The 14,849-nt window shown below is 44.3% G+C and overlaps 1 protein-coding gene and 1 long non-coding RNA gene across 2 annotated transcripts in view; one reads left to right on the top strand and one right to left on the bottom strand.

The window, feature by feature from the left end:
* Positions 1-14,849, top strand: part of THEMIS (thymocyte selection associated) — a 122,785-nt gene that overhangs the window by 99,469 nt on the left and 8,467 nt on the right. Inside the window, 1 exon segment of the mRNA XM_040429119.1 lies at positions 1,198-1,309. Coding sequence (XP_040285053.1) covers positions 1,198-1,309 — 112 coding nt within the window.
* Positions 2,240-8,156, bottom strand: LOC120998481. The gene is made up of 3 exons (XR_005778405.1): positions 8,089-8,156; positions 3,788-3,791; positions 2,240-2,440 (listed from the first exon to the last, which is right to left on the bottom strand). It is a non-coding gene; the product is annotated as an uncharacterized LOC120998481 (long non-coding RNA).

Raw genomic sequence — 14,849 nt, 5'->3', positions numbered from 1 at the left:
CTGCCACCCTCTTCTCCCGATGATGATGATGAAGCCCCTTCATTACCTGGCACCCAATTGCGATCGGCTACATCATCATTGATTACTGTCTGCACATCACTGATGTCCTTCTCAACAGTCTCTGAGCCAGGAGCCTGACCGCTCGCAACCACAGCTCCCACGTCACTCTATTCATCACTATTTGCTCAACTGCCGGAGGAAGCGGCGGATGTCTTCTGCAGATCTAGGCTGGGCAGTAGCTGCTGATTGTCCTCTAGTAGCTTGTCCTCGCTATATAGTGGAGCTGAGCCCACAGCATATAATACTTCTCTGGCTGAGGGAACAGAAAAGGACAGAGGTAGGTTGAGGACAGGTGTGGGCACAGAGCCTGCTCCGGGACAATGCCAACTAAGGGTTGTGTCTGACGAACCCACCGACTCTTGGCTGGGGGTATCTGATGTCACATAGGACTAAGTGGATGACCGAGTCAACCATTCAAGAACCGCTGTGTTGCTGGTCAAGACATGACCGCTAGATGACACCGGGAGCTCAGGCCCCTCGAAGTGACCCCTGCTGCCACGCCCCCTTACTATGCTGCGACCTGTGCCTGCGCCAAAAATATTTAGGCCTCTGTTCCTCCCCTGTGCAAGGCCTGTCACTCCTCTGTCTGACATACTGTTAGATCAAATAAATAAAAAGGAAATTAATACACCCCAAAAAAGTCAGTGATTTTCTCACTTCACCACACAACGGCTAATAAGCCCCTTTTTTTCCACTAATACACCCCAAAAAAGGCTTTAGAACATAGAACTGCACCGCTGAACGGCAAATAAGCCCTTTTTTTCCACTAATACACCCCAAAAAAGGTTTTAGAACATATAACTACAGAAACAGTGTCACTCTGGTTCATAGGTTGTATCTGGTATTGCAGCTTATCATAGAATCTTTTTTAACTATTAAGACTTTTATATCAGCATTTATGATATTGAAGCTGCTGCCGAAAGTTTGCCTTCCGTCTCCTGATAAGTCAAGTTAGAATGCAAAACCCAAGTTCCTCTACATACTAGACATCAGAGATGTCTCATAGACAGTAATTGTAGATAGCTTTCTTATATCTGCTGGTGCCTACTGTTACACCACTAGAAAATCATTGTGTGGTGTCTGTGTAAATATACTCTGGATCTGATAACTGTGTATGTAATATTGCACACTTTATAGATGCTCCCAAAGGATGAAAATGCTGAAGAAACATTACAATTAGAAAATAGACAGAAAGACAGTTTGCAAGCATGCAATGAACTGAGCACGAGCAGCACAACAACACTCAAAGGTACGTTTATCTAAAAATGATGGTTTCTGCATGTATGACATATGTCTGATTGTTTCCATAAGCATCATGTAAGAATCATACATTAAAGGGCATCTGTCAGCCGACTTGTACCTATGACACTGGCTGACCTGTTACATGTGAACTAGGCAGCTAAAGGCATCTGTGTTGGTCCCACTGGCGTAACTAGAAATAACCAGTCCCCACAGCAAATTTTTAAAAGGGGCCCATCCCCTTCAATTTCTTTACAACCCCTTCCTCCTATGCAACACCCACTTCTGTGGCTAGTCAATATCACTCTTAGACAAGGCCCGGCAGCTGCTTCGTCCGTTTCCTACAGTGTCTCTGTATATAATGTCATTTTATAATACTGTTGAGGGAGCCCTGACAATAAAATCTTTTATTCTTTCTCCTGGGTGGGCCCTTTCTGAATTCAGGCCCCAAAGCAGCTGCTTCCCCTATAGTTACGCCCCTGGTTGGTCCCATGTTCATATGTGTCTGCATTGCTGAAAAAAATTATGTTTTACTAAATGAAAATGAGCCTCTAGGAGCAACAAGGGTGTTGCCATTGCCTAGAAGCTCTGCTCTCTCGGCAACTGCCATGCCCACTCTATTTTGACTGACAGGAGCAGGCAGCGTAAATGTGATCACACCAGGCCCTATCAATCAAAGTGCAGAGGGTGCGGCAGTTGCAGGGAGAGTTCAGCCTCTAGGTGTAAAGGCCAACGCCCCGGTTGCTCCTAGAGGCCTATATTCTTATATTAAAACATCACTTTCCGCAGCAATGTGGGCACATATGTACATGGGACCAACACAGAAGCCTTCAGCTGCCAAGCTGACCCACATAGATGCCTTTAATTAGGCCACATGCAGACAAGACTAATCTTGTTTTGTGGATTTTAGGTGCGTATTCTGTACAGTGATGGTGAATGGGGTTTTACAAAAGGCCACCCCCAAATGGCAGAAAAAAAATCTACACAGATTTTGGGTCATGTCTAGGACTATGCAACTTGCCTATTATGTTGGGGATCCTGCAGAAAATTGCAATTTAATATACATTCCTTAATGCCATAGGCCTATTATGACATTTTGCACAGAACTGAAATTTAACTTCCACAGAGGTACACAGGGCCTCTACTGTGCCCAGGGTCGTCTTTACCAAGGGGCAAAAGGGGCAGCTGCCCCGGGCCCAGTTGCTCCTGGGGGCCCAAGGCAGCTGCCTCTTAAGCCCTGCTAGCCACTGCCCCGGGTGTCAGGCTGTCAGCTACACAGGGGGTGCTGCCATGCCATGCCTGCCGGCACTCCAGCCAGTGTACTGTGTCTGTGAGAGCTGTGATCTAGGACCTTAGATGACATCATCACCATGTGACCAGTAGCCTAGCAATATTACTGGTCACATGGCTCAGAGGTCATCACAGGTCCTACCAGAAGTGTTGCAGGAGAAGTTTGCCTTAACTGTGGAGCTTTTTTTGTGAAGATTACATCAGAAAAAGGTGACAGGGGCTGTTATGCTAATATACTGTAAACTACTGTATAGTGGGGTGCTGTATACTGTGGGGGGCTGTATACTGTGGGGGGCGTGTATACTTTGGGGGGGCCTGGATACTGTGGGGGGCCTATATACTGTGGGGGGCCTGTATATTGTGGGGGGCTGTATAGTGTGGGGGGCTGTATACTGTGGGGGGCTGTATACTGTGTGGGGGCCTGTATACTGTGTGGGGGCCTGTATACTGTCGGGAGCTGTATACTGTGTGGGGGCCTGTATACTGTGTGAGGGCCTGTATACTGTGTGGTATAAACAAAGGATCACAGCAGTCGTGTCTTTTGATGCAAATCAGATGTCTTTTATTCCATAAATGAAAATAGTCCTATGACCAGGACGCGTTTCGGCGATGTGCCTTCATCAACAGGTATGTCCAAATACAATCTTAACAAACTATATATGCTCTACAGTCACCGCCCACAGGAGCTAAAGTCCATCCCATAAGGGGAATGGCCACAAAGTTACAGGTGTAATCAATTTAATAATAAACAAGCCAAAAGAGAAAAAAAAAGAGAAAAAAGCATCTAGATAGATATTTCATCTTACATTTGTAGATAATGTTCTTGTATAACGTTCAAATTTTCAATATCTAAGAAATATTCAACAGATATATTGTAAATACATAACAAAATTATTCTATTACAAATACATGACCTCATATTCCCTATTGAGGCCTCTAGGGTGCAATGTGTCCAATGTATGGATCCAAAAGGCTTCCCTCTGTAGCAACATCTTATTGATGTCACCCCCCCCCTTCCTCAAATTTAAGATGAAATATCTATCTAGATGCTCTTTTCTCTTTTTTTTCTCTTTTGGCTTGTTTATTATTAAATTGATTACACCTGTAACTTTGTGGCCATTCCCCTTATGGGATGGACTTTAGCTCCTGTGGGCGGTGACTGTAGAGCATATATAGTTTGTTAAGATTGTATTTGGACATACCTGTTGATGAAGGCACATCGCCGAAACGCGTCCTGGTCATAGGACTATTTTCATTTATAGAATAGAAGACATCTGATTTGCATCAAAAGACACGACTGCTGGGATCCTTTGTTTATATTGCTGTGGATTGACGTCCTTTCCCGTGCAGCGTGCAACTGAGTGAGTGCTGGTTTCTCCACACCAAAATTTGTATACTGTGTGGGGGCCTGTATACTGTGTGGGGGCCTGTATACTGTGTGGGGGCCTGTATACTGAGGGGGGCCTGTATACTGTGTGGGGCCTGTATACTGTGGGGGGCCTGTATACTGTGGGGGGGCCTGTATACTGTGGGGGGGCCTGTATACTGTGGGGGGGGGCTGTATACTGTGGGGGACCTGTATAGTGTGGGGGGCCTGTATACTGTGGGGGGCTGTATACTGTGTGGGGGGCTGTATACTGTGGGGGGGCCTGTATACTGTGGGGGGGCCTGTATACTGTCGGGGGGCCTGTATAGTTTTGGGGCCTGTACACTGCGTGCAGAATTATTAGGCAAATGAGTATTTTGACCACATCATCCTCTTTATGCATGTTGTCTTACTCCAAGCTGTATAGGCTCGAAAGCCTACTACCAATTAAGCATATTAGGTGATGTGCATCTCTGTAATGAGAAGGGGTGTGGTCTAATGACATCAACACCCTATATTAGGTGTGCATAATTATTAGGCAACTTCCTTTCCTTTGGCAAAATGGGTCAAAAGAAGGACTTGACAGGCTCAGAAAAGTCAAAAATAGTGAGATATCTTGCAGAGGGATGCAGCACTCTTAAAATTGCAAAGCTTCTGAAGCGTGATCATTGTACAATCAAGCGTTTCATTCAAAATAGTCAACAGGGTCGCAAGAAGCGTGTGGAAAAACCAAGGCGCAAAATAACTGCCCATGAACTGAGAAAAGTCAAGCGTGCAGCTGCCAAGATGCCACTTGCCACCAGTTTGGCCATATTTCAGAGCTGCAACATCACTGGAGTGCCCAAAAGCACAAGGTGTGCAATACTCAGAGACATGGCCAAGGTAAGAAAGGCTGAAAGACGACCACCACTGAACAAGACACACAAGCTGAAACGTCAAGACTGGGCCAAGAAATATCTCAAGACTGATTTTTCTAAGGTTTTATGGACTGATGAAATGAGAGTGAGTCTTGATGGGCCAGATGGATGGGCCCGTGGCTGGATTGGTAAAGGGCAGAGAGCTCCAGTCCGACTCAGACGCCAGCAAGGTGGAGGTGGAGTACTGGTTTGGGCTGGTATCATCAAAGATGAGCTTGTGGGGCCTTTTCGGGTTGAGGATGGAGTCAAGCTCAACTCCCAGTCCTACTGCCAGTTTTTGGAAGACACCTTCTTCAAGCAGTGGTACAGGAAGAAGTCTGCATCCTTCAAGAAAAACATGATTTTCATGCAGGACAATGCTCCATCACACGCGTCCAAGTACTCCACAGCGTGGCTGGCAAGAAAGGGTATAAAAGAAGAAAATCTAATGACATGGCCTCCTTGTTCACCTGATCTGAACCCCATTGAGAACCTGTGGTCCATCATCAAATGTGAGATTTACAAGGAGGGAAAACAGTACACCTCTCTGAACAGTGTCTGGGAGGCTGTGGTTGCTGCTGCACGCAATGTTGATGGTGAACAGATCAAAACACTGACAGAATCCATGGATGGCAGGCTTTTGAGTGTCCTTGCAAAGAAAGGTGGCTATATTGGTCACTGATTTGTTTTTGTTTTGTTTTTGAATGTCAGAAATGTATATTTGTGAATATTGAGATGTTATATTGGTTTCACTGGTAAAAATAAATAATTGAAATGAGTATATATTTGTTTTTTGTTAAGTTGCCTAATAATTATGCACAGTAATAGTCACCTGCACACACAGATATCCCCCTAAAATAGCTAAAACTAAAAACAAACTAAAAACTACTTCCAAAAATATTCAGCTTTGATATTAATGAGTTTTTTGGGTTCATTGAGAACATGGTTGTTGTTCAATAATAAAATTAATCCTCAAAAATACAACTTGCCTAATAATTCTGCACTCCCTGTATAGTGTGGGAGGCTGTATAGTGTGGGGGGCTGTATACTGTATACTGTGGGTGCTGTGGAGTGCTATACTGCTGTACTGTATAGTGTAGGGGGCTGTATAGTGTGCTGTATCGTGTATAGTTTGGGATGCTGTATACGGTGAGGTGCTATACTGCTCTACTGTATACTGTGAGGTGTTGTATACTGTGGGGTGCTGTATACTGTGGGCTGCTATACTGCTCTACTATATACTGTGGGGTACTGTATAGTGTGGGGTGCTATACTGCATACTGTGTGGTGCTGTATACTATAGGGTGCTATACTGCATACTGTGGGTTGCTGTATACTATAGGGTGCTATACTGCATACTGTGGGGTGCTGGGGTGCACTGTAACACTAGGGTGAGCCGAGCCCTGGTCTCCTTCCTGCAGAGCGGTGCCCACTTCCAGCCTGAACCCAGCTGCCCAGAGCACTGACCCTGAGCCGCTGGAGTCTTCAGAACTGGATGTACACTGCTCAAAAAAATAAAGGGAACACTTAAACAACACAATGTAACTCCAAGTCAATCACACTTCTGTGAAATCAAAATGTCCACTTAGGAAGCAACACTGAGTGACAATCAATTTCACATGCTGTTGTGCAAATGGGATAGACAACAGGTGGAAATTATAGGCAATTAGCAAGACACCCCCAATAAAGGAGTGGTTCTGCAGGTGGTGACCTGACCACTTCTCAGTTCCTATGCTTCCTGGCTGATGTTTTGGTCACTTTTGAATGCTGCCGGTGCTTTCTCTCTAGTGGTAGCATGAGACGGAGTCTACAACCCACACAAGTGGCTCAGGTAGTGCAGCTTATCCAGGATGGCACATCAATGCGAGCTGTGGCAAGAAGGTTTGCTGTGTCTGTCAGCGTAGTGTCCAGAGCATGGAGGCGCTACCAGGAGACAGGCCAGTACATCAAGAGACGTGGAGGAGGCCGTAGGAGGGCAACAACCAAGCAGCAGGACCGCTACCTCTGCCTTTATGCAAGGAGGAACAGGAGGAGCACTGCCAGAGCCCTGCAAAATGACCTCCAGCAGGCCACAAATGTGCATGTGTCTGCTCAAACGGTCAGAAACAGACTCCATGAGGGTGATATGAGGGCCCGACGTACACAGGTGGGGGTTGTGCTTACAGCCCAACACCGTGCAGGACGTTTGGCATTTGCCAGAAAACACCAAGATTGGCAAATTCGCCACTGGCGCCCTGTGCTCTTCACAGATGAAAGCAGGTTTACACTGAACACGTGACAGATGTGACAGAGTCTGGAGACGCCGTGGAGAACGTTCTGCTGCCTGCAACATCCTACAGCATGACCGGTTTGGCATTGGGTCAGTAATGGTGTGGGGTGGCATTTCTTTGGAGGGCCGCACAGCCCTCCATGTGCTCGCCAGAGGTAGCCTGACTGCCATTAGGTACCGAGATGAGATCCTCAGACCCCTTGTGAGACCATATGCTGGTGCGGTTGGCCCTGGGTTCCTCCTAATGCAAGACAATGCTAGACCTCATGTGGCTGGAGTGTGTCAGCAGTTCCTGCAAGACGAAGGCATTGATGCTATGGACTGGCCCGCCCGTTCCCCAGACCTGAATCCAATTGAGCACATCTGGGACATCATGTCTCGCTCTATCCACCAACGTCACGTTGCACCACAGACTGTCCAGGAGTTGGCAGATGCTTTAGTCCAGGTCTGGAAGGATATCCCTCAGGAGACCGTCCGCCACCTCATCAGGAGCATGCACAGGCGTTGTAGGGAGGTTATACAGGCATGTGGAGGCCACACACACTACTGAGCCTCATTTTGACTTGTTTTAAGGACATTACATCAAAGTTGGATCAGCCTGTAGTGTGTTTTTCCACTTTAATTTTGAGTGTGACTCCAAATCCAGACCTCCATGGGTTAAAAAATTTGATTTCCATTTTTTTTTTTTGTGTGATTTTGTTGTCAGCACATTCAACTATGTAAAGAACAAAGTATTTCAGAAGAATATTTAATTAATTCAGATCTAGGATGTGTTATTTTTGTGTTCCCTTTATTTTTTTGAGCAGTGTACTTACAGTCATTCACTGTACTCTACCAGATGTGTGGATTTTTTGTGTGTGTGTTGTGGTGGAGGGCCTGATTGCCTGCTAAGGTGTGGGAAGGCGGGATCCAGGGGGCCCAAGTACATTTTTGCCCAGGGTCCAATCAATATTAAAGACGGCCCTGACTGTGCCTCCACTTTCATTCAGACTTACTTCATTGAACCCTGTACATACAGAGATATTCTCACCAGAGCTGGGGAGACCTGTATGGAACTTGCTCTTCTCTTCCCCACCTGCAAACAGTGCATTTTCAAATAGCCGCCACTAGGGGGAGCTTAATGCAAAGGGATTATTACAGCTCCCATGTAGTTGTATTAAATCCTGTTCACTGAGCTCCCCCTAGTGGTGGCTAGGTAGCTTTGCAATAGAAGAAAAGCAGATTTATCAATGTATTTTTGCCAGCTTTCAGGTGTACATTCAGAAATATGGCGTTTGAAAAGAGCGCCGTATATTTGAAACACCTGTTTCAGGTGAGGCGAAAGTGAACTTTATTTTACAAAGATTTATAAAAACAAAAAACAAAACGTAAATTCATCAGAAATCTGAGACATTACCAAGTTCTGCATTGCCTGTAAGTGATTGACGTACGTACACTGCAAAAATAGTTGCAGGGGTCCCATACTAAGTATTACTATGGGGCCGTATGAGATATGTGTAGGGCCCCTGGGCTCCCTGCTGAGAAGCTGTATGGTTTCAAAGTACTGCCATGCAGGGTTGTGCCTATGTGCATAAGCCTTTACATGACGTATTTGAAGACAATGCGTCAACTTTTACATTCAGTACTTTATATTGACATCCCCTCTAGCACTGATTGCTGAGCTGTACAGTGCTTAAGGATCGTAATGAGTAATTAAAGATGTGATGATTTACTGAACATGTGTGCTATCATCAGTTCTGCATTACTGCTAATTACTCCATACACTCATATAATGTCTGTCTTTAAGTATTTGCATAAAACTAGTCTTCTTTCTCGTTTATAAATTTAAAATGCTAATGTAACAATCTAAAGGTAAAAGATTCTATAAAAAGTATTAAAATACATAATCCCTGACTCATAGAGCTGCATCCATTATATATCTGATTCATATATAAGAATAGGTCATATATGAAATCCAATTAGAATTTTGTAATAAGAGGTGTCATGTTGCTTAAAAAATAAATTAGATTTTATGCCTAGGATTCAATTTTTGGCACGAGTATTGAATTGTTAATTGACATACAGTATATATAAATGTCTATTTAAGTGTTCTTGCATGGCAAGACCACTTACTGTTATCTCACATATATATTCTTATTTTAAAATGCTCTTTTAACAATGAGAATTTTTATCTATCTATCTATCTATCTATCTATCTATCTATCATCTATCTATATGAAAGTATAAATCAAGTTTAAAAGACAAATGTGCAAGCACAAAGGCACTAGACTATTTCCCAGTAGATAAACATGCAAAAAGGCAGCATGCTCAGAAAAAACAATGAATAAAAAAAAAATATTGTTGACCTTTCTGCTCAACAGTAGTGCTTGACAAAGGCAACGTTGCGTCCACATGGGTGAATACATTTTTTTTTTTATTCATTACTTTTTCTGTGTGCTGCTTTTTTGCCTATCTATCTATCTATCTATCTATCTATCTATCTGTAAGATCCTCACATGTCTCGCACTCCAGTGTGACCAAAAAGGGTCCTCGTGGAGCTGTGGGACAGGTTACGTGTGTCTCCATTGATACACCAGCTCCGACCCCTTTGCGAACCGACGCGGGGATGCGTTCGCATGTGCGCCGGAGGGGAAGACTGCATGGCTTTTGGGGACAGCTTGGCCGGGCTAGTGGTAGTACGCTGCGGTCGAGCTCGTCTCCGGTGCCTAATGCGGATTCCATTCCGGTGTCCATGTTGACGCGCTCGCGCACTCTCGCAGAGCCTGTCGTGCATCCGCATTTACGTTCGGAAACGGGTTCGCAAGGGGATACGCGGTCATGCGTACGCGCTTTTTATGCACTTCGCCGACCAGCGAAGGGAATAGCACCTGGCCGCAAGTTTAAAGCAGATTAGGGGTCCAGCATTGGTCTAATTGACTAATGACCGACCAAAGCCTTGTACACAGGTGTAGGGCAGGATCATGACCTATGGGGAGTGGACACTTGGCGCCCTGGGATTTGTTAGCAGGCACATAAAAGGTGGCCTCCCAGGTTGGTCAGTGCCCACTGTTATCCTTCCTTATCCAGGTGCAGGTCAGTACTGCTAGCTACTGACTGAAGATTACTGGGACTCCGTCCGTTCCAGTGGGACCCAGAACCCCGGACTTTCCGTGACGCATCCGTTTATCTGGCAAGTTGCACAGAGACTTATGCACGGATCGGGACTACTCCTGGCTTTCCTTCGTTTTTTGTTTGCCTGATATTTGCCCAGTAAAGTTTACCTGGACTTTGTTTATTTTGTTAATAAACCCCTTTTACTTCACCATCACTGGTCTGTTTCGTTGGTGCCTTGCATTACACTATCTATCCTAATATACAACCATTTCCACTTCATTGCAGTGAACATAAAAGAACATAAAGAAATTTCACAGTAACACCATCTTTGAAGAATATGGATTCCCTTTTCTTTTTTTTTTTAAAGGCTATGTACACCTTCCGACGCAATTTCTTTTATGATTGCACTTTACAAATTTTTGGTTAAAATTTTTTTTTTCAATTGGCCGTTAGAAAAAATATTGAAAAATATAAAAAATGATCTCTAAATTACTGAGAGGTCCAAAACACTTTTTTAAGTCACATTCTTATCTCTAAGATAAAAATGTAACTATAATAAGTGTTTAGGAGGTCAGAGAGCGGACATAAGGGGCCCATCAGCTCCTAGTCTGACGGAAAAGAGAAAATCCAAAGGGTGCTACTAGAGCATTTCAGCTCTGTACAGAAAAAAGGACGCCATATTTTTTTTAATAAAGACCAATTAAAAAAAAAAAATTAGCTCAAAATGGGTACAATGCAATAATAAAAAAAATTACTCCAAAGGTGTACATAGCCTTTAAGTATTGCTATAGCTGGTGCATAATTAGGGTGCCTTGAAGGGTTTGTTGCATACCACCTAATTAAGTATATGGAAAGTTTTGTGGTAAGGCTAGTTTCACACTAGGAGTAGGTTGAGTGGCTCACCAACATAGACCGGCACAGAAATAGTGCACTCTCCAGGGGCAACACCCTCTGCCCAATTGAAATGTAAATGACAAAAAGTGGGAAGATGGAGGGCACTCAAGTATCTGGTAGTCACAAGGAAAATATACCGTATATAATTTAAAAGAAATGTTATTTAAAAATGTCACAAATAATATTACAAAATGGTACCTAATAGGATGCAATAAAATGAAATAAAGTTTCACTTGATCTATATTGCTGATTAATTAAAGTATAATTATTTACTGTTTCATCACTATATGGCATATGCATCCACCATAGTGTTTGCGAGCATTATCGTATTGATTATGGAGAATGTCTTTGGATAATTTTGTGACCAGGTACTATTATATATTTATAGAATATAACACCCTTAAGGTGTTACGTGGTAACCGCTATGAAATTGCTACTATTACATTGACACAAGTTGTCAAATTCCACTCCAAGTATTTTCTTTCACCGATGTGACACATACCCCTTCTCAATTAATGCTTCCCTTTAAAAGGAGACAAAAAATGCATACTGACCACCACTGATGAAGGAGCAGCTAGCTCCGAAACGCGTTTGGTAATTGCAAAAAGACAGTATAGCCAACAATATCGCATCTGCCATCAAGTTATTGAATCGAACATCTACCTACACTTTATATCAGGACCAGGAGAGCTCCGCTATCTCGATCAACCAAACCTATATACAAGTACTGAGAAAACCGGCAGTTCCCGCACCACGTGGGACGCCGATACAGCAGGATTACTAAGGACGGCTGTGATACACCCCTGCTCTTTGCAAACAGATCCCGGGTCAACAGACTGGTAAAGTAACCATCAATGCGCATTACTATTGTGCTATAAGCAATGTGCCGCACAGACCTTTCACTTACCAGTAGGAGGAGCGCCCGGCCGGTCACAGACATCGCAGCTCGCAGGTAAGTATAATGCTTCTAAAAATTGCTAAGTAACCATGGCAACCAGGACTGCTGTAGCGTCCTGGTTGCCATGGTTACCGATCGGAGCCCCAGCGATTAAACTGGGACTCCGATCGGTACTCTCCGCTGCCACCAATGATAGGGGGGAGATTTTAATTAGGAGAGGGAGGGAGGGGGGGCCCACTGGCCACCAATGAATCTACAGTACTACAGGGGAGGGAGGGGGGGCCGGCCGCACTGGCCACCAATGTGTTAACTACAGGGGAGGCCGGCCGCACTGGCCACCAATGTGTTAACTACAGGGGAGGGAGGTGGGGCCGGCCACACTGGCCACCAATGTGTTAACTACAGGGGAGGGAGGGGGGCCGGCCGCACTGGCCACCAATGTGTTAACTGCAGGGGAGGGAGGGGGGGCCGGCCGCACTGGCCACCAATGTGTTAACTACAGGGGAGGGAGGGGGGCCGGCCGCACTGGCCACCAATGAGTTAAATACAGGGGGGGATGGGGGGTCTGCCCCCTGCTGCCTGGCAGCACCTGCCAGGCAGCAGGGGGCAGTCATGTACACAGTTCTTTTAGTATATTCTAACCTGAAGCGTCCCCATCACCATTGGAACGCCTCTGTGTTAGAATATACTGTCGGATCTGAGTTTCACGATCTAACTCAAATCCGATGGTATATTCTAACATAGAGGCGTTCCCATGGTGATGGGGACTCTTCAAGTTAAAATATACCATCGGATTGGAGAAAACTCAGATCCGATGGTATAAAAAGGAACTCCTGACTTTACATTGAAAGTCAATGGGGGACGGATCCGTTTGCAATTGCACCATATTGTGTCAACGTCAAACGGATCCGTCCGCATTGACTTGCATTGTAATTCAGGACGGATCCGTTGGGCTCCGCACGGCCAGGCGGACACCAAAACTACTTTTTTTTCATGTCCGTGGATCCTCCAAAAATCAAGGAAGACCCACGGACGAATAAACGGTCACGGATCACGGACCTACGGACCCCGTTTTTGCGGACCTTAAAAAAAAACGGTCGTGTGCATGAGGCCTAACACTTTCCACTTTCATATATGAAATCCAGTGGTCATATTTAGTGTTGATCGAGCTGTGCTCTGTGCTTTCATCTGGATCCTTTTCCTTATCCAATTACATTAGATAGTTAGTTAGCTCATATATAATACAGATAGTTAGTGGGAGATAGTCAGTGTAGGATAGATAGTGATATAGTGTAGCTGATAGGTTCCAGTGCAGGGTGTTAGGTAGTGTGATAGGAATTACTGTTTCTCTGCTGTCCATACATACAAATGCTACAGACATAGTGCTGTGATGTCACAACAATACTTAGTGCACCAATCAGTAATATCTACTCTGACCTGATAAATTGTGAAGTTGCATGTATTGCGCAAAAAATATGCGCATCATTAGTGCCGATTTGCGCAATCGTGAAAATAATGATTAGAGATCACGAATTCTAGAATTTGCGATTTTAATGCGAATATTATGCGAACAATTCGCGAAATATTGCGAAAATGAATATTGCCTATGCTGCTCATCACTAGTCAGATTCTACACTTATTGAGATCTACCTTTTCTTTTACTCCCAAGGTACGGACTTTAACCCCTTCCCGACCTATGACATACTACTACGTCATGGGAACCACTGTGTTCCTGCAATTTGACGTAATAGTACATCATAGTGATCGTGCAGGCACCGGAGCGGTGCACGCACGATCACTGCAGGGGCCCGGCAGTCTGTGGTAGCCGGGCCCCTGCTGTATCCGCCGGCATCGCTCTAAAAGCCGATAGCGGCGGATTAACCCCTTCTATGCTGCGGTCCGCACTGACTGTGGTGGGGACCCTATGCGACACAAGGCAGCCCGATGCCGTGCAGAGGCTGCCCAATGCCTTGCACGGCATCGGGAACTGCCTTCTACGGGTGCCGAGGAGATCCAGCCTTAGGCTGGGTCTCCTAGGCTACCTGCTAGTGTATGACTCAGTGTCATATACTAACAGGCAATGCATTGCAATACAGATGTATTGTAATGCATTGCAGAGGGGAACAGCCCCCAAAAGTGAACATCATAAATAAATTTGAGAAAAATAAGTAAAAAAAAGTGTTTTTAATAAAATTAATAAAGTAATAAACTTAATAAGGTAAAAAAGAAAGAAAACGCCCCTTTCCCCTTATTTTATAATAAAAAACACACACACACATATTAGGTATCGCCGCGTCCGTAATGACCGGCTCTATAAATATATCACATGGTCCACCCTGTCCGATAAACACCATAAAAAAATTAAATAAAAACTGTTTAAAAAAAAGCCATTTTTGTCACCTTACATCACAAAAAGTGCAACACCAAGCGATTAAAACGGTGTATGTCCCACAAAATGGTATCAATAAAACCGTCACCTCATCCCGCAAAAAATTTGTCCCTAGCTAAGACAATCGCCCAAAAAATAAAAAAAACTATAGCTCTCAAATAATGGAGACACTAAAAACATCATTTTTTTTGTTTTAAAACTGCTATCATTGTGCTAAAGTGAAATACAAAAAAAAAAATATACATATTGGGTATCGCCACGTCTGTAACAACCAGCTCTATAAAAATATCACATGACCTAACCCCTCAGGTGAACACCATAAAAAAAAGAAATGTGTAAAAAAAAAAGCCATTTTTGTCACATTACATCACAAAAATTGCAACAGCAAGTGATCAAAAAGGCGTATGCCCCCAAAATAGTACCAATCAGACTGTCACCTCATCCCACAAAAAATG

This window comes from Bufo bufo, chromosome 4, assembly GCF_905171765.1.
Source record: "Bufo bufo chromosome 4, aBufBuf1.1, whole genome shotgun sequence".
Lineage (NCBI taxonomy): Eukaryota > Metazoa > Chordata > Amphibia > Anura > Bufonidae > Bufo > Bufo bufo.
The sequence above is the reverse complement of the archived record's forward strand: the minus strand, read 5'-3'. Positions and strand labels throughout refer to the sequence as shown.